At 34.9% G+C, this 25,821-nt stretch overlaps 4 protein-coding genes across 8 annotated transcripts; 2 read left to right on the top strand and 2 right to left on the bottom strand.

Moving 5' to 3' along the window:
* The first annotated feature begins 819 nt into the window (after positions 1–819).
* On the top strand, positions 820–6,778 carry LOC117326688. The gene is made up of 4 exons (XM_033883409.1): positions 820–826; positions 4,213–4,255; positions 5,209–5,368; positions 6,713–6,778. The coding sequence occupies exons 1-4, from the start codon at positions 820–822 to the stop codon at positions 6,776–6,778; spliced, it is 276 nt and encodes a 91-aa protein (XP_033739300.1).
* A 10,311-nt stretch (positions 6,779–17,089) lies between these two features.
* Positions 17,090–17,815, bottom strand: LOC117326687 (tigger transposable element-derived protein 6-like). The gene has a single exon (XM_033883408.1). It carries the CDS (start codon positions 17,813–17,815, stop codon positions 17,090–17,092), a length of 726 nt encoding a protein of 241 aa, XP_033739299.1.
* A 44-nt stretch (positions 17,816–17,859) lies between these two features.
* Positions 17,860–22,862, top strand: LOC117326767. Of its 5 annotated transcripts, none has more exons than XM_033883485.1 (6): positions 17,860–18,019; positions 18,492–18,652; positions 19,024–19,193; positions 20,264–20,420; positions 20,720–20,816; positions 21,195–22,862. In XM_033883485.1, exons 4-6 carry the CDS (start codon positions 20,311–20,313, stop codon positions 21,843–21,845), a joined length of 858 nt encoding a protein of 285 aa, XP_033739376.1. In that variant the 5' UTR covers positions 17,860–18,019; positions 18,492–18,652; positions 19,024–19,193; positions 20,264–20,310; the 3' UTR covers positions 21,846–22,862. The 5 variants fall into 4 exon arrangements, with proteins under 5 accessions (XP_033739379.1, XP_033739378.1, XP_033739376.1 ...); XM_033883488.1 differs by having other exon boundaries at positions 18,492–18,645; positions 19,040–19,193; XM_033883487.1 differs by having other exon boundaries at positions 18,492–18,645.
* On the bottom strand, positions 22,005–24,444 carry LOC117326686. Its single transcript, XM_033883407.1, has 3 exons — positions 24,408–24,444; positions 22,193–23,224; positions 22,005–22,012 (listed from the first exon to the last, which is right to left on the bottom strand). The coding sequence occupies exons 1-3, from the start codon at positions 24,442–24,444 to the stop codon at positions 22,005–22,007; spliced, it is 1,077 nt and encodes a 358-aa protein (XP_033739298.1).
* Between the last annotated feature and the right edge of the window lie 1,377 nt (positions 24,445–25,821).

Here is a 25,821-nt window from a genome sequence, read left to right as displayed (position 1 = left end):
CACGTATACCGGGTACACATGTCACCTACTAGACTGGCCCCCTGTCTCTAGAATATTAAAATTATTAATAAAATTGACCTTTATGATTTTGGTCACTAGGCTATGTCTGATCCTAAGTTTCAAACTAGGGGGAGATAATCTAGTATTAAAATTTAGCTTGGCAATTCTTAACAAAACAACTTAGGGTCTGGTGGTCAGTCTAGTCACTTACATGTATACCAGGTACACATGTCACCTACACGTATACTGGGTACAAATGTCACATACATACACGTATACCGGTACACATGTCGCCTGCATATATTACCTTGTGTACATAGCACATACATGTATACTAGATGTGTGTCACTTCTAGGTAAACCGGGTACACGTGTCACCTACATTTGGATTTATGTAAAACATAAAGTAATTTATATCATCTATTTATTATGTAATTAGTGAGTTTTCGGACTGATATATTAGTCCGGTTTTGTTATTTGTTAAGTGTGGTATTTGATATAGTTTCCGGATTGTTAAGATTTTCCGTTTCGGCTTTTAGTATCTCCCAGAATGGATAGTCACGTGATGTTTTGATTTGGATGATCACGTGACTACTACAGAAAATTTTCACTGCCAGGAAGAATTGGTTTATCCAAGTATTTTGCTAATACCCACCTCCTCCCCTGCTTTAATGTCCTCCTAAAGTTAGGATGTAGGGTGGAGTGCATTTCATATTATAGTTTTACTTGTATGTTAATGAAAAATATTCCTTGTATTTATATGTCTATTGATATTATTGTTTTACTTGTGTGTATAATGTAAAAGCTTACTTACATTTATATGGGGCGTTTTATTAGTAAGAAACCCCCATCTTTTTTGGTTTGTTAACAAATAACTGGCATTTGAATAAAAGCGTTTTATTAGTAAGAAACCCCCATCTTTTTTGGTTTGTTAACAAGTAACTGGCATTTGAATAAATGCTCAATTTTCGACAACCAAAGTGTTTGTTGTTTTATTGCCAAAAAACATAGCAGAGTAATTGTGGGATTAATGTATGTTCCAACATGCAAAATCTGATGGTATAAGTACATTGTATACTGGGTTAATGTGTCATATGCCTGTATACCGGATAAACTTAAAATGTGAGTAAGTGCAGGAAAACGAAGGTAAATGAACAAAAGCGAACATCATTTCCAGAGCATATCTTTGTTCATGTTCAGAAATGGAAATACCGTAAATGGTCTCGAAGTTTGATTTATTTTAGTTTTGTTTTTAATGCAAATATTGATAATATGTATACCATTACTGACCCTTTTCATGGATATATATGTGTACATAGTTTTAAGTGATGCATATATCCATTCTGTGAAGCTTTGTTTGCTTATTCTTTGAGATAGAAACTCGAACAACAATACATACGACATATATATGGGGGGCTTAAAGAGGTTAATTTGGCTATATTGACACAAACGGCTCCTGCTCTGAAACAGTGCAATTTATATCGCTTATATTTGCCTGGCAACATTCACTATCGGGTGGATATTCAAAATTGTACAAACGGTGGGGTAGACCCCGAGGTCTCGGAATAGTCTCTCTTTACACCGGTAATTCGATTGTTAGCTAAAAACGCCAAAAAATGAATCATTTAGATCAATTTAATACAGAAGTGGACACAATGTTCGCTTAAGGAGGAAGGATCTTCGTTTTAGACCCTAATTTCAGATTAATAATATTTGAAGAAGAATCAGCTGTGTGAGGAATATGCTTGTCATATGAAGGTCATTATCTTTCCTCCCGGTGTGTAGTGATAGATAGCTCACTTTTCCTCCTATAATCACTTAATTTGAAGAAGAGGGTAACACTTCCATACTTGTACACGTTCAGCTCTATTTGGTGAAAAGGTAAATATATTTAATTGTTTAATGCTGATGGTACATTTTTTTCAAAAGAACAAATTTCAGTTTCACAATCCATGCATACTTTTTACTAATATAAATGCATTTCAAAATAGGTTAAAACCGTTTTGTTTTTCTAATTGTTTGCATTAATTACCAAAATAAAACAAAAATAAAAAAATCAGAAAAATAAGAAACGAGATCACACAATGGGGGTTAATGGCTGGTAAAAGGTCCCAGTGACAGGTTTTAACGCCACTTACAACCTGCTCACAAATACTGAGTAATGTCTACCGTCACACTAAAGGCTCTGCCAGCAAGTCTGTGTCACACACTTCCCTGTTTAGTAGTCCTTGTGATGCATTTTCTACTGCAGCTGAGTGACAATGGCGAAAGGCGAGTACCCAGCGCCCTGGAACAATATGAAAACAAGTGAAAATGGCATAGAATACAGCAATGTTGGTTTGATCATAATGGACGGATCTTAAAAAGACTTAAAGAAATTGAGCTACATCGGGGAACGCCGCTAATTGATAGTCTTATTATGCAAAGCATATACAAATGTGTGAGAGTACTCGGTACCCTCAGAGAGTTGTGTCATGCTTTTAAAGGCTATTTCTGTCGTCTAATACCAAACATGCCTGCACTCTATTTCAACCCGCATATTAAAGATGAGCTTTGTATTAGAATTTAAACTTCGTGTCATTACTAGTTCATACGATTAGGAACAAAGCTGGTGAAGGAAGTCGACTATTCATGTCACCTCAGGAAATGTTTTGCGAATCATGTAGGAACGGCGACCTAAGCGAGATGTACGTAGTCCTGCAAAGGCATGGAAATTCATGATGGTTTCTAATTATGGATGTTTTTCGGAGTAGTGATATTTGAAAACAAAAGAGCATGTTCTCTGATTTGTCTGACTCAGTGAAACAAATGTGATTCTGTAAATATGATACTACTTAATACTACTTAATTTCTTGCAAAGCAGTCATCGTTAATTGAAACTTTTGCGTCTTGAAATATTGTGCAATCATAATTTAAAAGGATCCATTATACTATGCTACTTAATCTTGATTTGGATCATACAATTAAGGTTTGCTGAGGTAATTGAAGAATATCATCAATGATCGTATATTTGTTTACTTAACAATTAAATGCTTGGTAGATCGTATTTATCGGCAATATCAATGCATTCTGGGTGACAGAAAAATAGCATGACGCCCGTCATGAATATTTATCTGCCACCCAGATTGCATTGATATTGACAATAAATACAATGTAACAAGCGTTTAATTGTTATATTTACATTCACTTTCTCTTTGCTAAATCTGGGGTTTAAGTTAAGCTATTCCCCTGTTTGTCCAATTGAAAGGACGGCACATGTGAAATCGATTTCATTGTAATGCTTGCTTTACATTCAAATTGATGTGTGATACAAAGCCTCCGCGTGACTATGATCAACAAAGCACCAAAATGACGTCATAAGTACGCGATTGTTCGAAGTCGAAATCTTTGCTAGGTTTGATTCACCCGCAACGCATTGCCAAACATTTTTTTGACGATGACGGAAGTGACGTCAAGTGATCTGGGCTGCATTTATACGGTAATCAATACCATCTGGTTTAACATAGGAGTAATGGGAGACTGTCACACATAATGTAAATATATCATGTTACATGCTTCGCGTATTGCAACATTGGCAATCAGGTTGATAGCAACACCCAATTAACCTTGGAAAATGAAGCGGGTCGGAATCCGAAGAAAGCGAGAGAAATCCGTCTTGTCTGATACTGGAGAAAGTAATGACTGTCCGTAATTAGAGGCCAAAAAAACATCGAGTTGGGAAAAGACAAAGACGGATTTGAAATCAATATCATCAACAAGTATATAGCTAAGTAACAGAATCTGTTATTTTACTCTGATCTATCAAAATTATATACTTCCATGGCCACATGATGGTAGTGTATTATATCAACAAGTGTTTATATATGGTGTCAAACTTGGCAATACAATCTTTATGTAAATGTTAGTCTAGCCAAAGGACGAGCAAACATGCCATCTTTTTATCTCGTTATAAAAAGATTTACTTATCTCGTTCTCACAAGATGGCTTATCTAATTATAACAAGGTTATGATAGTATGGAAGCCTGTACGTGTCATTATGACTTTTATCTTGTCATAAGGAGATAATTTATCTTGCTGTTATGAACAAAATTATCACATTTGAACGAGAGACCTTATCTCGTGATAACGAGATAATAATCCATTGTTTTAGTTAGTTTGAATAAGGCACACAATTCTTTTTTAATTCAACATTTCCTTGTATTCACAGATGAAGGAGTATTTTCAACTAGGCAGTTTAGGAAAGGAGACTTTCTGATGTCATATACTGGTGAACTAGCTATGACGAAATACTGCGGCGGGAAAATGTTCTCCTTTAAACTAGGAAGCTTCCTCTATTTCATAACATGGAAAGGCAAAAAAATATGTGTGATCCAATATTCACTTTTTACACAATATTATATTAGTTCTAGCTCTGATCTTATCTATACTCCGGAATTGTAGTGTTTCCATGGTGACACAGGTAAATAATGTAATAATCGATCAGAGTCACCAGGATGACTTATAGCTATTCCTCCTTTTTCATCCGCCATGCTCACTCCATATTTTTTCATATCTAAAACCTGATTATTAAATATGATCCACCAGTGTAACTGGTGAGTTTCAGATCAAACTTACATGAAAAGATCCTGAGGCGGTTCTGATGAAAATCACTACCACAACGCAACTTTACAAACACATTTGAATCTTACTATCTATTTCCACGTTGGTGCAACTTAGTCGGCCACGATGTCACAGAAGAGTAGATCATAAAGTGTGATGCCTTATAGATGATGAAATATATTTGTTTTGATAAACATATGACTTAACACTTTTCTGTGTTACAAATCTCAAAACAATAATGAATGTAATATTAACAATAGATTGAATACAATTAAAAGCAGTGAAAGGAGTGGTTTAAGATGGCTCTTTCATTTTGTAAAATGCATCATCATAGATGATGCACGGCAGATGACCTCAGTTATAATTTGTTTATATGATGGCCTGAGCAATACACTGTAGTTTTCGGGAGAAGACGTCGATATAATTATCACATCAGGGCTCATATGTGATACTAGCAAAGACACTATCTTGTTTTACGAAATGATGCAATGATAGAGTTATTTAAGCCTGTCCTATATTCGGTCACTAGGCCGAAGGCTCAAGGCGACACTCATATATGGTCATAAGATAACCAAATTGTATTGCCAAAATTTACTGATGGACTTTGCAGATTCGTCAATGACGGGGTTGGTAGGCAGCGGAACAGTGTCATGGTTTTGGAAACGTTTAATGATCACCCATATCTCTGTCTCTATGCTTCAAGGGATATTTTTACGGGGGAGGAAATCCGCTATGACTACGGTGTACAGAATCTACCATGGAGGCACAACGTAAGTAGCATATTGATATAGAGAAAATACATGAATTGAGCACGTAGACAGCTACTTGAATAGAAAGAATTTACTGATAAAAATAACATATTCTATTTTTTCATTCAGATAAACTGAACAGTCGACTAGAGTCATCCAGCCTGTGAAACACTGTCAGAGAATTAACTGATCAAAAAGGTATTTGAAGCATTTTTATCTTTTTGGTGAAGACAAAAAATATCATGTTTTCACCCGCAAATAATATGCTCGTCCTTAACCTGGTTAGTTAGAAGTTATTGCCATGCACTGCCTCTGTTGTTTTACAATCATAAAATTAAGTGCCAACCACATTTGCCCTGATAGAAATCGTATAAAGCACTTTAAAAATTGAAATATCACAATAGATCGTGCTTATAAGTTTACTTTAATTGAAGGTTGGCCACTGCAGGTCCTTCAGAAGAGTTTGTGTCTGTACCAGAAGATATGACAAATACTACCTTACCGGTATGTGTAGTATTTATTTTTTATATTCTGTATGAGATCTTTCCAACAATAGCTCTAATGGTAATTTTATTTTTATTTTTGGTAGTTGTTTAGTTGTCAAAGATAAATTTTTTTTCACAATTAAATGCGATTAATAGCACAAAGATCTGAATTCAACTTTCTGCACATAGATACATCTTTATACTACATGCTGTTATACTAGAACACTCCATAGCCAATTTAATCATATCTTACATATCATCAATAAATATATACCGTTCATAATATATATATAAAGCTATACTTTCATCAATGCACTATTGTGAAAATGTTTCATGAAGAAATCTTTTCGATAAAATTAGATCCTGAAAAAAAGCGGAGACAACAGCTCGGATGTAGAGACAACGGTGCAGATGACAATGATTACAAATAACCCGGTTCAAACACTGATGCTGATAACACATGTGATTCTAGTGAAGAGGATGGGGTAGAGGAGGATTAAGAATTTTACATAATAACAATGGCTGTATCAAACAAAAGGTATTCTATAGCATTGATTAGATTTTAGTAAACATTCATCCAGTTGTGGACTATTTTCATCACCATCAAATAAGAAAGTTGTTTCCAGAACTGCTGCCATAACAAAATAATGCAGGCTGGAGATTGGTCATATTGTCTGATAAATCGACAGTTGGTACATGCAGATATAGTGTATTCAACCATAGGTGTGTATACACTACATGTATGATATTATCAATATGATGACATTTGGTTTTCATGATCAAATCTTTAAAAGTTAGTCATTGGCTTGCAGTTATCTTATCTAAGGCATAAACATGTATTACCTTATTGATCAAAATAACTTTTGATTTTGTTTTACAGGTCAACGTCATATCTGGACACCTGAAACTACATGCTCTGTGTGAACTTATTTCTCGTCGTGGGTAGATGATACTTTATCCTTCGACAGGAAGGGATCTTTACCAGGTATATGGAACTAAATTATGCTAAAAGTAAAAGAAAATCGAATACATTTCTAGTCAGAATAAAAACATTACTACCCTCCCTTTCAATAACTCCACAGATTGTTGTTAGTGTTGATAACTTAAGTATTAATTGATCGATGCACTTGAAATTTGGTCAATATGTTTACTTGACAAAAGATCAAATATCGTGCTGTAATGTCGATTTCAAATTACGCGGGTTTTTAATGGATATTTTGACATTATGAAGGAAACTTAATAAGAATCAATCAAGGTTCATCTGACATAATGTCAAGCTAAGCGGTCAAAGTCACTTCAAATTGCAAGACCAAATTTTGCATTTTTGGTAGAAAACGGATATCATGACGAAAAGTTTATGAGAAGGCCGTTCGTTCAAAGATCTAGTTTATTTCAATATGAAATAAAGTTGAATGAAAAGTTATTTTTCAGTTAAGACATAAAGTTTATTTTTTTAGGTAAAGGGGTCATGGTCAAAGTTTGTATTTTGTACTGATACATTTCTTAATACGAATCACAAAAGAAGTCAATTACCTAAGGTCATGGCCATCGGGTCAAAAGTCAATGTCATTTCAATATGATGAGGACGAAGCAGATTATTAAGCAGAATTAATAAATATAACCGACAATTGATTTAAAGTCAATGTGACTTAAAAAGTCAAGGTATTTTTTTGTCATTTTGATCTACTGATGATTAATTTTGCTATGGTGTCAACTGACCATAGAACCATAGGTCAAAGGGGCGCGGTGGCCGAGTGGTAAAGGTTTTTCGACACTTTATCACTATCCCTCCACCTCTGGGTTGCGAGTTCGAAACCCAAGTGGGACAGTTGCCTGGCACTGACTATAGGTCGGTGGTTTTTTCTCCGGGTACTCCGGCTTTCCTCCACCTCCAGAACCAGGTACGTCTTTAAATGACTATGGTTGTTAATAGGACGTTTAACAAAAACAAACAAACCATAGGTCAAGTACATTAGGCAAGCATCAGAATATCAGCAGGGTACGTGTCCGATATTTTCTTTGCTTCCATCAAAATCCTACCCAAATATTGAATATTGACTGTATATGTACTATTAATGGCTGGTGATATATATGGTTGATTTCAGGTAAATTATAACCAACATGTAAGGGGCTCAATACAGGACACATTTTCTAACAAGAGCATGGAATGTCATTAGTTAGTTTAATTTTTTTTTTAAAGAAAGAAAAAATGCTATTTATTTCGATAGTTTTGAAAAATATTTAAGTTTTACTTTTTTTTATTTATAGGAAGACAGGTCATAATTTGGTTTTTGCTGAAACACCCTAAAATCCTCAGCGGCTTCGATGAGAAAAAAAACTGTCTTAAATGAGAATCATACTATACAATGAAAGGAACAAGTCAAGGAATCGCGTAAGAAAAAAAACTTCGCGGGCATGTGGAAATAAACTTATTTTTAGCTTTTTAACTGTGACACTTATTTACCATATACTGTATACATCAAAAGGAAAATGATCGATCTATGGATGAGAAGAATGTTTTTTATGCATTCGTCCTTCATTGAGTTTTTTGACTGCGAGGTACTCCTTCTTCATTGCAAGGTTCAGAGAGGGCATTTCCCTCACTTTGATATTATCTGGGTTTTTTTTGTTTAATCATACATATGTTTGTATTTGAAGCATGTTTGTTGATTGGCAGATAATAAGTTTCTGATAATTCCGAGGAAACTTGCAAAACCAATAAACAATTAAAATGTTTCTAAAGTAAATTAGTTTCTGATCTGGAAATTCCGAGGATACTAGCAAAAACAATAAACAATTAAAATGTGTCTAAAACAAGTTGATCATATTAAAAATTACAGTGCAAGAAATGAATCCGTATAACTACATTCATTTTGCTTCTGCAATTTTGTGTGACATTTAGTAATATGGTAATAGCTCGGTAACTGGTCGACCGATTCGGATGCGGCTTGAAACAACATACATGTACTTATACAAGGACGACAAGAAATGTAGTAATATGGATTACTTTTTGCACCATAATTACTCTTTAAGTATATTGTGTGCTAATTTTCATGGAACAATGCCTTTTGTATAACACAATATAATCATTATACCTATATATTGCTTGGGTGTTTTTAGATTTATTTGTTTTTGGTAAGTGAGTGTTTCTTCCCGTTTTAACTTTTAACTTAATTAATCAATTTGTCCACGTCAAACTCTTTAGTGACTAGTATATACATTCGAAGCCATCAAAATACCTCATCAAATATCTACAGGGTACCATCACGACCAAAACCACACAATCTATACAAAATGAAATGCGTGGATTTTTGTATCTTTTAGCCGCTATGTGTTGAAAGTTCAGTGAAACTTCTCTATTGAGACCACCTGAGGGACTGAGTAAAAGTGGTCTTAATAGGTTGGTGGTTTTAATATCGAGGATGACCACATTAACCTTTTATCATCAAGAACCATAACTCTGTATGATACCAATACAATACATGTATTTTCTACACATATACCACCTTCAATATATCCTTAAATGTATATTGTGTTAAATATTTTTAATTACACAGGTAAGGTTATATTAAAAAGTCTGCGATACTTTTAAACATTGAAAACTGGGAGAGAAAGCAATATTGTCACAAAATTCAAGATGATATCGCCACTTTTGATAAATACTATGGACCTGAATTGCTTATAAGACTTTGAAACACGATGGAAGGCAATATGTTCATGACAGTATGTGTAAAATAAACACGATGGAAGGCAATATGTTCATGACAGTATGTGTAAAATAAACACGATGGAAGGCAATATGTCCATGACAGTATGTGTAAAATAAACATGATGGAAGGCAATATGTCCATGACAGTATGTGTAAAATAAACACGATGGAAGGCAATATGTCCATGACAGTATGTGTAAAATAAACACGATGGAAGGCAATATGTCCATGACAGTATGTGTAAAATAAACACGATGGAAGGCAATATGTCCATGACAGTATGTGTAAAATAAACACGATGGAAGGCAATATGTTCATGACAGTATGTGTAAAATAAACACGATGGAAGGCAATATGTCCATGACAGTATGTGTAAAATAAACACGATGGAAGGCAATATGTCCATGACAGTATGTGTAAAATAAACACGATGGAAGGCAATATGTCCATGACAGTATGTGTAAAATAAACACGATGGAAGGCAATATGTCCATGACAGTATGTGTAAAATAAACACGATGGAAGGCAATATGTCCATGACAGTATGTGTAAAATAAACACGATGGAAGGCAATATGTCCATGACAGTATGTGTAAAATAAACACGATGGAAGGCAATATGTCCATGACAGTATGTGTAAAATAAACACGATGGAAGGCAATATGTCCATGACAGTATGTGTAAAATAAACACGATGGAAGGCAATATGTCCATGACAGTATGTGTAAAATAAACACGATGGAAGGCAATATGTTCATGACAGTATGTGTAAAATAAACACGATGGAAGGCAATATGTCCATGACAGTATGTGTAAAATAAACACGATGGAAGGCAATATGTCCATGACAGTATGTGTAAAATAAAGGGGTTTAATTAACGCTGTAAAAAAAAAAAAAACCTTATTTAAAATTTAAAGAAAAAAAATAGTATTGTTTGCTTTTTCAGGATCTTGTGTAATACAATGTATAGTGTTAATACTTATTTATTTATTTATGATAACACTTAAGATGCTACATTAAGTATTTACTGAGATCATATATAATCAATAGTGATGAATAAGTCGACTCAGGAATTTGAATAGGGAAGCAACCAAGTATTTAATTAGGGGGTTCCCCTTTTAACGACAAATTAGGTACACAATCTATTACATGTATATACAATTACATTGGAAGTATTTCATGTACATTTAATAATTAAGACCTTAATACCGTCATAACCGAATAGAAATTTATCATTTCAATAAGTCCAAACTTTGTCTCAAAACTCAAATGGATACCATCACATTCGAAAATGTGAACTTGGGAGAAACCTGATATTGGTGGTCAACAGATGCTCCATGTGTTACACTTGGTAGGAAACTTATCTCAAGGCGGTCAATTTCATACAAGGTTACGTCACAGAGATCTCCATTACGATTCCACAGTGATATTGCAGGACAAAAGTTCTTGTGAATCTTTCTAAAGCGGAACTAAAGGATTATACTTACAGTGTAGGTGACAAAACTACAATTAAAGACAAAGATAATTTTAATGAAAAGCAGGTGAGAGAGATTATTGATCATTGAAGCTCAAATCAATAGAAGCATTTGTTTTCCGTAAGTGTAATATATCTTGTTTATCGACTACAATATTGATTATGGTTGATACCTGTAGCTGGCTTGGTCAACAAAAATGGTCAAAGACTAATGACGTTGATAATCGTTGTTCGTTGTTTATTCACGTCAATGTATGAACTACAACCCCCCCCCCCCCCCCCCCCAAAAAAAAACCCATACAAATCTCTAATACAAGAAATTGAAATTATGCAAACAAACTCTACAGAAACATTGTAGCTATTATAGGCTATCAAGTGCACCAAGGGAGGTAACTCCAACTAAAATACACAAAAAGTAGCATGGCTCTTACAATCAAATAAACCGCACAATAACTGGTAAGTGTGAATACTGATAAAGTATCGGTACTGCAAATAATCTCTAAATGATATTCGAAATACAAATTATCGCAGTAAAACCTACATAAGCATTTGGAAACTGCCCACATGACAACAAAACAAATGTTTTATCTATGGATAAATATGCACTACTACAAAATGCTTGATAAACATTATCAATAAAAAGGTATGTTATAGAAACTGTCTGTATGCGCATAATACACTATGCACTTAAATATTTACCCCATTCTTTCTGACCAAGGAGCTATTAGGTAAATGTATATACTATTCGTTAAAGGCATCGTTCCTTTTCCTTCAGCATCATGGCTTCTAACGCTGGCGGAAGTTAAACTGCACATGCGCAGTACATTCTGCATTGCGTTCGAGTAGCAACACAAACATTTACAATACCATACACACATTGTGATCTATTTTTAACTTAAAAGTTGTTAATATAATGCCAAACAATTAACCACACTAAATATTCTAAATATGAGTATCAATTTGCAGGAACATATAATATACATTGACACTGTTTATTCGAAATTACAAACGAAATGTTGTGATGGCAATATCCGATGATTGTCTTCCAATATACTGTCACGTGTTTACCGCTCCCTGTCTGCATCCAGTTTTCTGATATCCATATTAAGTCTTGACTTATGGTTCTTAGATGGCTCATTATATTTAAGCTGCTGGCTTCTTTTGTGTCTTGGCATTCGTTGGCTTGGTACCTGGTTTCTTAGTTGCTGGTTTCTTAGCTACTGGCTTCTTGATTTTTTCCCGTCGGTGGCCTTCTATGGTTTAGTAGTTTCTACCTTAATTGGCCTCTTTTATTCTTCTGTTTTTGATTCTTTTCTTCAGGAATGAAAGATTTTGTCGCTTTGGTCTCATTTACTTGCCTAAAGTACCTCTTGCAACGCAGCTCTTAAGAACAATCTTTACTCGATGCTGACCTTTATTTTTGCACACCACCAACTCCCCCCTCCTTTTCCCCAAATTCCTGCCACTCCCTACTTACGGCCTACACAAGTGACATCCAATATGGATCCTGGGGTTTACCAGTCATCCATAAGTGAATCTTGTATCTTTCCTGCGACATTTGTTCGTTAAGACTTGTATTGGTTCAGTGTCAATCCGTGTTTGCGTAGAAAACTTTAGTACAGTGTAATACCGTCTTTATATTTATACTTTCACATTATATACCACACAATATAAAAGTGTTACTAATTATGCAACATAGTCTCACGAATTCAGCCTTCCATGTTTGATAGCTCGTCTTTCCTTGTTTCAGCCCTCATCTTAAGTTGGCCAACAATCACATCTCAGAAAACTTTCTAGTTTTCCCTTCAGTGGTTGTGACATCTACATGATATCAAATGGTATACAAATATTAATGCTAGTCATGCCCAAAGCCAATACTTCAGGTCTCTATTTCTATTCATAGGAAACATATCATCTAGCAATTTTCTGTCGTCAATGCAAAACCAATGATCTGGTGAATGAACCTATGACTTTATCGTGTTTTAGGGACACGTTCTAAGGTCCAACAAAATTTACCTATACATATCTTTCAGAAATGAAAATCCTCTTTGCAAATGACATCCATATTGATCTTGGATTGTACTACAAACCTTGCATCATTCTTGCAACGCTTTTTCATTCAGACTTGAACATGTTGAGGCTTCGATTTGTTTTATTAGAGTTGCGTTGGTACTATGTAATACATATTTTTTCTCTTCTTGAAGTAGTATTTCACTTCCTACCTAATAATGATCCTGTATTTACATATATCTATAACGACACTCGATTGACTCACGTAGCCTTCAGAATGTGTATTTAAAAGGGTTGTTGGCCACATCTTCCTTTTTTCTAGGCTTGATGACATAATGAAGATTAAGATCTGTTAAGAATTTACTGTTATACATGTTTAAAGATAAAGCTTTTTTTGTAGCGTTCAGTTACATAGTTCGTATATCGTTTCATGATTATGGTTTAAAAAAAAAGATATTTCAAAGAATCCATGTTAGATCATCTTTAAACCAAATGTTATTTCAATAGAGATGCATACAAATCTTAATCTGTCAAGTATGCAGGGAAATAATAGGTATCCACATGTTAGGGATTTTGCAAGATGTCTATTATATGCATATGAGGAATTTCCCATGATGGTCCTATAAAAATATATTTTTGCTTGCCCGTATGTTGGAATTAGGTGGTATGGAGACAGAGACATTGTGAATTATAAACCCTGTGTAGTCTCTTCATATCATCACTATTTAAGATTGCTAGAGTTAAAATAAAGATTTTTGGTAAGGGGTACTTTTATGGAAATGGAGTACATTTTAGTAGTTATTTAAAACGTATCCGGAAAGTATCCGGATACTTACTTTCTATGTCGGAAACACATATTATACATGGCACTAGGTGTTCCAGCTCCCCGGATCCCAACAGTAAAACCTCTAAAGCGTAACTTTGCAGACCAACAAGTGTATATAAATAATTTTGTTAAAACATGAAGTATACATTCAAAAAAATTGGCAATGTTTTATTTTTTTTATAAAATGACATCATTTCTTTATTTCTTGTGCCAAAAAGGATATAATCATCAGCTCATAAGCAGATATTATCAACTGGGCAAAATCCATTCAAAGAAAGATGCTTTTCAGTCACTAAAACCATGGTCAATTTACTCACTTTTCAGTTTTGATGAATTTTGTTCAGCCTTAATTTCATCACCTGTACTTTGTGATTATACCGACAGTAAATGTAGCAAAACTACAATTAAAAACAAATAGAAGTCAGTATGAATTGCTCTATTTTAATGATATACAGGTGTGGTAGATTATTGACCATTGAAGCTAATATCCATAGAAATATTTGTTTTCCTACTCCAGATATATATCAGTAAGTGTAATATTTCTTGTTTATCGAATGAAATACTAATTATAGACATACCATACAAACTTTGCCATATTTGTTTAGCTTGAAAGTTGTCAATAGAATGCAAAACCACACTAAACGTTTCAAATATGAGTATAAATTTGCAGGATCACATAATATGCATGGACACTGTTTATTAGAAATTACAAACGAAATGTTTTATGATGGCAATACACTTTACCATGCACCCCCCTCCTCCCCTTACATGATCACATCAAAATCACTTATCTCTTATTATATAAATAATGAATTGAGGATTACTGAAAAAAAATCAATTTTAAATGATAAAGTTCTTTATTTCACTGTGGACATGGTAAAGTGACCCCTAGTTGACCCATTATCACTTTCTCCGTTTCTATCATCGCTTTTAATCAAAAACATATGTTACATAATATATGAAAAAAAAAAAGTAATGGTGACTTGTTTTGGAAGAGGGAGGAGGGGGGTGAGGGTGGGGGGTCATTTTAACATAATAGTATTTTGACCCCAGGGTCATTTCATCATGATTCAAAATACCATGCTTAACCGGTACATGTAATTTCACATGTCTGTCTAGTTAAACGGTATTTCATTTCCTAATTCACTTAATTCATTTGGTTTGTAAATAAACATGACCAGGTAATAAAATGGTGAGTAATGGTATAGATTGACACGTGACATGTTTGGTAAGCGTACGGGAAGCATTGTCGCTATCGGACACTCTTTACACACCTCCCCCCCCCCCCCCCCCCCCTGGGACAGTTCTCTAGTGCCACAGGATCTATAAATGTAAACATATTAGGTTTTACATAATATTTCCTATACAAAAACATTTACCTAATTTCTGAGTATAAGAGATATTCCATAAGAAAAAGATATTCGTTTTCAATTTGAGTACAACGATTACAGTAACGGATTTCTGCAGGTATTGGAATCGGACGATGCCATCTTCCCGCTTCTATATTTAATCTATGAGAAGATACCCGAAACCTTGTTAATTTGAAAAAAAATAATGTTAACAATATCAGGATACATTTTGTATCTCTTGTAACCAAAACATCTGGCTCGTGGCGAGTCTACAAGCTCTCTATGCCAGTATAAATATGTCTCGTACCCTTGATTGGAATAATGATAAAATACATCAATATCTCAAACTTCTTGTTCATAACATAACCAAAACCATTAGTACATCATATATTTATTACTTTAGCCCAATTTATGGTACGACAAGTTTCCGCTTGCATGCAGGAATTGTTATATAGAGAATGACTCAGTGCATTCTTTTGTTATGAACCAATATTTAATAATCTTGGTGTATCTGATAAGTTAAAAAAAATATACATGTAGGAGACTAAGTTGGAGATAAATCATCTGTCAATGAATATAAAATATCGGTGCATATAATTATATGCTTTTTTTCAAGTTTTGAAACGGGGGGGGGGGGGGGGGGGGGGGGGAGGGCATGGGATTTGTCTACTTTGGGAACAAACCCAGACTCTATCAATTCACACTTGACCTTTGCGCCCTGTCTTACTAACTCTGACCTATTGTGTCATAGGCCATCGTCTAGATACATTAAAATCTGAAACCCATCACCTTTCCAAACACTTGTTATAAAAAAAAAATACCGTAACCTTTTGATTTAAGGTTCATGATCAGACCTCCAGTAAATATTATTTGCTATTGAAATAATTTGTACAAACACCGGGGTGTTTGCGAGATTAGCTATGGTTTTACCTGTGTTTCTTTTAAAAATGGAACACTTTTGTATTCACAAAGACCTACCAACTCTTCATAAAAAACCAAATTGATTGGTTCGTTCACAACGAGAATAAGTAGAAACTTTTTTTTTTATCTCAAAACAGGTAACAGGTACGAACTTATGCTTTTCTATGGATCACCAGATGACATTTACAAACATACTCCTATACTTGAATTTTAAAGATATATTTTAGATTTTAACTTACAGTGAGGCAAACTCATCGACCTTTGTAACAACAGATTTCAGAGGGGGGAGGTACATGTGTCGATGATTTTTTGGTATTCATAATCAATACTCAGGTACAATATTGATAGCAGTGCCTTTCAGACAAATGGAAAAACAACTTATTTTATTTTTATAATAATTCTAGTTCCAGAAATGGCTCTGGATTTCTTTGAACAGAAATAATGTTGCCATTGGATTTGTTAATATTGGGCAATGTATAGGTGAAATACACAGATAGTATGCCCTTGGATTGTGAAAGTGCAAGGAAAATTTGGTCCATTGCGGGAACAGTATGCATTTTCAATAGAATCTTGCATAACAACGTGTTTCAGTTTCGAAAATACACAATGCAGTATATCACCAGCAAAACCTGTTTGGAAGCCAGTATGGTGTCTGTGGTCAAGCATGATGGTACCAGTGTTACAATAGGATTCACTGAGAGTTTTGTCTCAATAGCCCTGGGCATATATGCAATGTGTGATAAGTCGCTTCATAAGAAGTCCTGGATTTACAGGTAAATCAAATCTGAACGGAGATTTTATGTCAGAATTGTGATCGTGTACCTTAAGTCAATACATAGTTTGATTAACCTGAAAAATATCTACCTCAGACTTATCGAAAGGCTATAATTGTTTATCATTTTTCTTGGTTTTTGGTGCTCACCGATGGTTAGAACTGTGTCACGTGGACATCTGTAAACATATACGTTTATATGTTTGCGGTATACTCTGTTGGTAGCGAGCTCACATTCTTAAAGCATCTTGGTTTGATCGACTTCCCGATGATGAACAGGGGGAGCTTCTCAGTACCTGTCATGTTGGCACATACGAGGGCAGTTAGGCGTTCTTTGCTTCGTTTCCCGCCATGACAGTCGGTCCCTTTGAAGTCGAGTGTCCGGTCGGGTAGTAGTCGGTAGAAGATGCCGGTTTCATCTGCATTGAATATGTTGTTCGGCTGATACTCTGAGAGGATAGTACGGAGGTCGTCGGCCCACTTTGTCATGGCATCGCTTGAGGTATCAACAGACTTGGCCTCGCCGCAGATCTTCTTAAAACAGATGCCATGTCGTTCCTTAAACCTGTCGACCCATCCTGTGCTGCTGGCGAAGTTTTTCTCTCCAATCTTCTCTGCGAGATCGCTGGCTTTAGATTTCAGCATCGGACCGGAAATGGGAAGATTGTGATCTCTGGCATAGGTGAACCATTTCAACAAAGCAGCATCAATGTCGTCAAACTTCGCAGTTCTCATCCTTTTTCTAGCGGGACTCAGTCCGTTGTTGCTGTAGATAGTCACGATCTTTTCTTTTGATTTTAACCATGTTGACCAGGTATTAGATGGAATACCAAATTCTCTCGCTATGTCTGATTTTGACCTGTCTCCCCTCTCTACAGCTAAGATGGCCTGGTACTTCGTCTCAATTGTATGTGTCGTCATCTTCCTCTTCACGCCGGTCTTCCCCCTATCAATGGGGGTTCATCGGGGAGTTATCCCTCTTGACGTCACTAGGGGGCGCCCGTGTTTTAGTTGGTAAAACGTAAACAATATGGCGTATGACGGCTGGAAAGTTGAGCGGCTGAAGTTGGAATTAGCGAAGCGTGGTGCAGTATTGCGGGGGAGGAAAGCAGATTTGATTGAAAGGTAAACTTTGATATTTTGTGTATATGAATATCTTTCATCATGGTAGGTTTACTCATAAAAAGTGGAATAGGAAGTCAAATGCGAAGAACGAGCTGTCAACATGACAGTGAAACAACTTGACATGTGATGTCGAGACCCGATCACAATAAAATCGTTAGATGGTTCTCATAACACGAATAAATACAGTCTATCCACTTTTAGGTTAATTGACGTCGAAATGATTGTATGTATACCTATAAATTAATAATGGGCAAATAATTTTGTGCGGCGATAAGAATAATGCGTAGGCCTGTGAGATCCTATCAGGGCACCGATCGCGAGTAGGCACCAAGTATAACTACTTGTTGACAAATACAATTCACCGAGTTGTCTATTGCAAATTATGCTTAGAATATGTTATCTGGAAAACTATGCTGTCATATAAAATGTAATAATTGTAAGTCTCAAGTGTATTGTTGCATATTATTTTCAGGTTAGAGGCATACGACAGGAACCACAACTTCAGGGACAATGTTGCGTTTTTACCAAGACCTCCCGCGTTGCCTAATTGGCCAGTAGGGATATTCGGGTTTCGGCAGTTGACACTTGACCACAAAAATCAATTGCCAACTCTTGGAATGGCACAGGTAGAAGGTATATTGCACATTTTATTTAATTATATTAAACATTGCTCGTCATATTTTTACATACATTGGTGTGTGATTTACATTGAGAAGCCTGCATATTCAGTGTATATAAAAATATTTATCCTTTGAATACATTCTGTATGATTATAACATTGATACAGTATTGAGTAACACAGTGATTCAGTAACAAACACATGGCTTAATCTTTACAGGACATAATATGTAAACATATGTAAAACTGTTGCAACAATTGAATTAAATTGGATGAAACTAACATTTTATTTATCATCATCACTGAGTTTAAATCATCATTTACATTTTAATATAATTTTGTTTGTACATAATCCTAACCTATGAATTATATAAACTATTTTGTAGGTTATTTTCTGTATAGAATGGCAGCAGACAACCAATGCCAGTCAGACATTCAGGCTATTTCCAAAGGGAGCTTGCTAATGGAATCAGGAAGGGTTGAGGCATGCAGCTTCAAAGCAAATGGACATGATGTGTTTCTGACCGGAACAGTTGCAGCGGCAATGAAGAAAAAAGTAAGCTTACACAATTGCAATACACCAGAAAAAAAATCACATGATTTTAGCTCTTGAAACAATGCTTCATGACTTAAGATTTGCAACACTGTAATTTCGTTCAATGTGGTATGGTTTTTACAGATTTCTTACAACTACAAGATTAGACTTGGGGCAAATGGTGAAATAATAAATACTGATTGTGAATGTCCAGCTGGCAAAGGTCCGTGTGGGACATGCAAGCATATCGCAGCTATTCTCCTTGTGCTTATCAAGTTTATTGAAACTGGTAGGCTTGCTATTCGGGGAAGTTGTACAGACCATCTACAAACTTTTCACAAACCGAAGAAGAATTATCAAGGCAATAACAAAAGAAGTGTTCGTTCAATTTGCTTGTGTTTTTTAACCAATCAATAAACCAGTGGCAGATAGTCATTTCTGAAATATGGCTCCATTTTATATTTCTGAATGTCCATTTACAAAGTTGAAGCTTTCAAAGAAACTCATAGTTTTATAAATCTGCCTTTGGTTAATTGAAAATGTTCAGTTCCTTTTCAGAACGTTATACTGATATGGTAACATGTTACTAAAGTCAATGGCCACACCCACAAAACTTTTTGTTGTTGTTGTTAGTAAATTGTTTCTGTTTTTCATTATTATGCTGTTTTTTTTCATGGATCCAAAACATACTGTCATAAGAAATGATATATAGTGATAAGTTAATGATTTACATCATAATAACCATGTAATAAGCATTTACTTAAAAAAAAGTAAACCATATCAGCTACTTTTGATAACTTTTTAATTTTAGTTTAGTATATTCATTTCAGTATGATGGCTATAATTAACAGAATATACAACCTCAATTTAGGGGAATTTTACATATCTCTGAACGAATATATAATACATAAGTTCACTACATTACAACAGACCATGTAGGTCAATAAAACACAACTCTCAACTCACTATTTATATATCTTTTTTTTTTAAACATTTGTATAATTATTCGCTGTATGTTACTGTATTCAATATTGAACTTCACCAATGAAAACTTAAAAGTAACTAACATTAATCAGTTTTGGCTGTCACAGGTTCACCAGTAAAGGCTGAAGATATTGAATCCAACTTCGACATTAACATGGATGATCCAAGACCTGAGAGGTTCAGAGGCAATAATGGATACAACTCATTTGTAAGGAGCCAAGTGATCAACTATTGTGCAGTATCATCCAAGGACCTTGCATTTAGGTAAAATGATAAACACTTAATCATAGAAGTGCATTATTGTAATTAGATCTATTAACATTGGTAAAAATATTACATCTTTAATTCATTTTAGCAGCCATTAATTACCACTATTATAAGTTATCTAGTATCATTATACAATGATGTCAAAAGTTCTACAAAACTTTATCCATTCTATATCCAGACTAATACTTGATAGCAAAATTATAGACAATGCAACACCTTGTACTATGAAATTACTAAATAATATATAGTTGGAAATGAATGCATACATACAATAACATTCAGTAATTTTGAAACAGATATCTTATGCCGAAGGCAAATATACAAGTGGCAGCAAGAGACCATGACTACACTACACTACCAATGACAGAACATTGGGTTGATACCGGAACTAAGGTATGGTTATCAAAAATCAAAGAAATATGTTATATAATGTTTGATTTCCTAATGAGACATACATGATTGTCAAAGACTTATACTTAAAACCATTTTCTGCCACTTCCCTTCCAAAATATAAATACTGATAACTTGATGAGGGATATTGCAGAAACTGTACTTTTAAAGAAAATAATTTCAGTGAATGGGATCATAAAAGTAATACAGAGAGAGTGATTATACCAATGGGTTATTCACAAAGTTTATTATTAGTGAAGTTGTCGAATTCTTCAAAAGAAAAGAAATTGGGTTCAGTATGAGGTTCAAGTAACTCAGATAACCAATGTTTGGTACATTAATTAAATCCTAACAATGAAAATATGTTTTTGTTTTCTATAGGTGTCATCTATGGAAGAAGTCCTGGAGATTGAAGAAACTACAAAGAAGCAAAGTGTGTGCAAGAAATGGCACCAGGAGAGAAGATGGCGTTTGACATCCTCCAGATTTGGCGAGATTTGTAAGGCAACAGACCGTAGAAATAAGGAAAAACTGTGCCAGTCTATCTTCAGGCCTGCCAGACTCACTTCACCAGCCATCATCCATGGACAAACTTTTGAGAGGGCTGCTATTAAAATATTTGAAGAAATTAATGGTATAACAGTCAACTTGTGTGGTTTGAGAGTGGACATTGAAAACAACTTCCTTGCTGCCTCACCAGATGGCATAACAAGTCAGGGTGACATTGTAGAGATCAAGTGTCCATATAAAGGTAGAAATAATGCAATTTCTGTAAATAACAACTTTCCTTTTTTAGGAAAAGATGAAAATGGAGACATGCATCTTAAGCAAAATCACAATTATTTTTATCAAATTCAAGGGCAACTCAACATTTGTAAGAAACAGAGGTGCTTTTTTGTAGTCTATACTTTTAAAGATATTTTTGTAGAGGAAATTTATGTTGACAATTATTTTTGGTCAGGTAGTATGCTGCCAAAATTAGAGTTATTTTACCAGAAATACTACAGAAAATTCGTTGCAGGGAAAATGTAGTTTTGCAATCTTTAAGTTATATATGCCATAATTCACATAATGGCAAACCCAGAAGTATTTTTATGTTACAAATATCCTGTACAATGTTGTTTTAAAGTCATTACAGATGCTTTACAAGAATCATTTTTCAAATACTTTTTTCTTGGAATGGCTAGTCTGTTATATTCCTGGAACAAGAAAGATGATGAAAGATTAAGATTTTGAAAGTCAACTTATTTAACTTACTATGGATTGTCTGAAGTTCTGAATAACAAAACATATATACAATATTCTAGATCCAAGAGCAACCTTTGAATGTGAAAGATTTGAATTCAATATTTTAAAGGTTTTAGCTAAGCCAATCACACGTTCAACATGAATTCTTTTGGAAGCAATGCGCCGATCTCTTACTACATCTTCTGCATCTAACTGACTTTTGCCCTTCAGCATAGTTGGTGTGTTTACTTTAACATCACGTGATGCAAACAGATCTTGCACCATGATTCCTCTGTCTGCCATGATACTATCACCTGAATCAAACATTGAACGATCATGTAAAAGACGAGAGCGCTCAATAATCTGACGGTCACTTGCAGAGCCTCCATAGGCATCAGATATGTAGGAAATAGCACCTTTTGGTGTGCACCCAACCATAGTCTTAAGAGTGTTTTTGTTTTTGTATGAGGAGAATGTAGCGCTCTGGGCATTGACATTGCGTGGCTTATGAATCGGAATTTCAGTTGCATCCAAAATAATTCTTGTATTGCTAAATTGGGAAAAGTTCTCTGGCATGTGTTCATCCACAATATCTCGTGAGGGCCAAATATCAAGTTCTTTCAATTGAAAATATAGAAAGTTTATCCAAACATTTAGCAGAGTTGAAACAGTGGTTTCACTGATATGAAAGAGATGACCAAGTTCAATGTTTTCTGTTGCTCTGCGTAACTTCATAAGTGTTAAAAATAACTGATTTTCTGGTGACAAGACAGAGGATTTGAACTGCAAATCATGTGCAGCTGGACCAAGTATATTAAAAAACAGCATGAAATGGTCGTAGTCATCGAAACCTGTATAGTATTTGAGCATCTTGGGACAGCTGCGATAATTTTCGATGGAATATCCTTGTCTTCCCCCTTGAATCTCGCACTGAACAGACATATCACTGAATGATTGACATTGATCATTTTCAACATGTTGAGTGTTTATCATTATCTCAGGTTCACTTTCTATGATAACACTGTCTCCTACACTAGGGGTGGGCACTACATCACTAGGAGTTACTATGTCTTCTCGTCTCTTTTGACGTTCACTACGTGCTTTAGCAGAAGGACTGGCAGTATTTCTAGATGAGAATAAGAATACTGAAGGGACAGCATTAGGTTTTAATCTTTTGCGTTCTCCTGAAATAAAACACCAAGTAAGGATAAGGTCTTTGATGAGAAAAAAACACTCGCAGTATTTTACTTTTGGGTGTTGCTAGATGTAAATTACACTTTGACCATAATTATATTGAACCCTTCAGATTTCATAAATGGTGAAATATCTATCTGGTGTATACCAGGTAAATGCATTATATTGTTCCTAATGTTCAGTTTGATATATTTCTGTTATTGCTATCCCATGAAGTGATAATATTGTGTTAACTACATGTTCATGATGTTGTATCTTTTGTAATGTCTATATACATGTACATAAAATATAGATCAGTTAAACTGAATTATATTAACATGATCTGGTCATTTATTGGTGTCTTTATACATGTATAGCAATATAATAAAATGATATTAGGTTGGAAATGGAGTAAGTGTTTTTTTTCATTAACAGATTGGAAAACGCTTATGTGAATTAATGTTATGAGTGAAATGTTGTCATTATAACAGAAAAAACGGTGAGTTTCGTTTTCTAACATCTATTTCAGCTAAAACAAAATACATGTAGGTGTGTGATCACACTGCTGTATCCAGATAAGAAACTTCACGCAATTATGATTATGTATATAATAATTAACTGAACCGGAAGCGGGTAACATTTCGTGACAAGTCCCAACTTACAAGACAAAGGTAGGTTATATTACATGTATGCTGACACACGACATTTCATTCGGCATAATCATAACAAGTCAATCTTATCAATGAACGTTTTAATGTTCCTTTATAAAAGTTCGTCTTTCCTCTGAAGAAGGCCGTATACAGCGATAATATCGATATATCCTTACCGAGTAGAGTCTGTTGAACGTAGTCAGAGTCCAAGAAGTGTTCCGAACAGACCTTGGAATGTTTGCCTGGTTCCCATAAACCTTTAGTCTTTTCGTCGACACGACGAATAGCAACTCGCCATAACCTTTTAAGGTTTGGATCAGAAGGGAATGTATGTCCGCTTCCATCAGATTTACAACCGGGAACGCAACAATAATATGGCATATTTTACAAACGCTACGTAAAAGTTACACCAGCTTGACCTTTGTAAAAGTGTATTGGAACTCTTCAGTCTTTCGAGAACATACCAACTAGAGCACAAACGCCATCTGGCGGCAAAAAATGCAGCCGATGAACCCCATTGATCCAATTATCCCCCCGGGATTACCGGGTCCTTCCTTGGATTGCTCAATTGACTTCGACATTCCGAAACGGGTATGAATTTTCAGAGAAACACCCCTTCTTTTATGTCTAAATGACATATGACATCTCCTCAATGCAGAGGTACTCTGAACACCTCAGCAGTAATTACGCTATTGTTTCAGTCATTGAACGATTTAATAGGACGCGGCAACTGTTTTATTTCTTCACCTGTAAAAACATTAGCCGAGTACCGACCCCAGGTTGTGATTCTAACTGTGTAGCGTGTCAGAGATTAGTTCCGCTTGAGCGAGCGGGTAGGTGAGTTGACTGCGGTGTGTGTTATTTCGGCGACCGCCTAAGGAAATTGCTTGATGTATGATTAAGCAGTACTTTTTTATCACCGAAAGTTGTTATTATACGATTCCACATAGAATGTGCTTAATTAATTTATTGTGAACTTTAAGTAGCATATAATAATCGGTAGGTTTGAAGTGCCGATAACAACCGGAAATTTGATGTTGAAAAAATGTCGGTGTTTACCAACGATCTTTTTTAGACTCAAAAATGATACTTCGAGTTATTCGAACATTTCAAGTAGGATTTTTATTGTTGGGACCAAATTCTACTTCGTATTATCCGAGTTTTTCGAGTTATCCGAATTCGAATTATCCGAGTTTTTTTTTACTAAGATAAAGAGAGAATTCGGCCGGGACCGGCGAGGTACTTCGAGTTAAGCGGGGTATTCGGTTTATCCGAGTTCGAGTTAACGAAGTTCCACTGTATTGACTTGATAGAAACAAACAAGTTGGTAAAAATGTGTTTTGCACGGCCATACATAGACTTCAAAGTGTATTGCATGGTTATAAAGAGACCCTATGGGGAATCCCCGCCGTAAATCACTTTGAAGCTTGAATGGCGCACTAAGTTCTTCAGAGTCAAGCACTCTAAAGACCTAGTAACCAAGCGTCGCTCTTTTGGCAAAATGGACGAAATAGATGTCAGGCTAACAAACAGCGGAAAACATAACGACTCCTCTGGCTCACTGGAGAGGATATTTAATCTATATTGGATAACTCCGATTCAGCTAATGCAAAGGGGCCAAAACAGCGGTGAAATTACTAAGGGAGTGTATGACGTCGAAAATCGTTAAAAGAATTTGATGACACACCATGTGTGACTAAACAGTTCACTCATTCAATGTTTACAATTCTGACTTACAGTTTAGTTATAAAATCATTCCTTAAAATAATGTCTTGATTTACCATGTTTACATTACAGAGACAAGAAAATAGCTTTTGGTTTTGTTTGAATGTTTCTATTCGTTAAATTTTCAATCAGGAAAATAAAAAAAAAATAAATGAATAAAATAAAAAAAAATATTAAAAAATAAAGAAAAATATAACAAATATAGCATTTTGATTTCGGTCAAGGACAATATA

The sequence above is a fragment of the Pecten maximus genome, chromosome 5 (assembly GCF_902652985.1).
Source record: "Pecten maximus chromosome 5, xPecMax1.1, whole genome shotgun sequence".
Taxonomy (NCBI): domain Eukaryota; kingdom Metazoa; phylum Mollusca; class Bivalvia; order Pectinida; family Pectinidae; genus Pecten; species Pecten maximus.
Note: the sequence above shows the minus strand (reverse complement) of the source record. Positions and strands in the feature narration are given on the sequence as shown.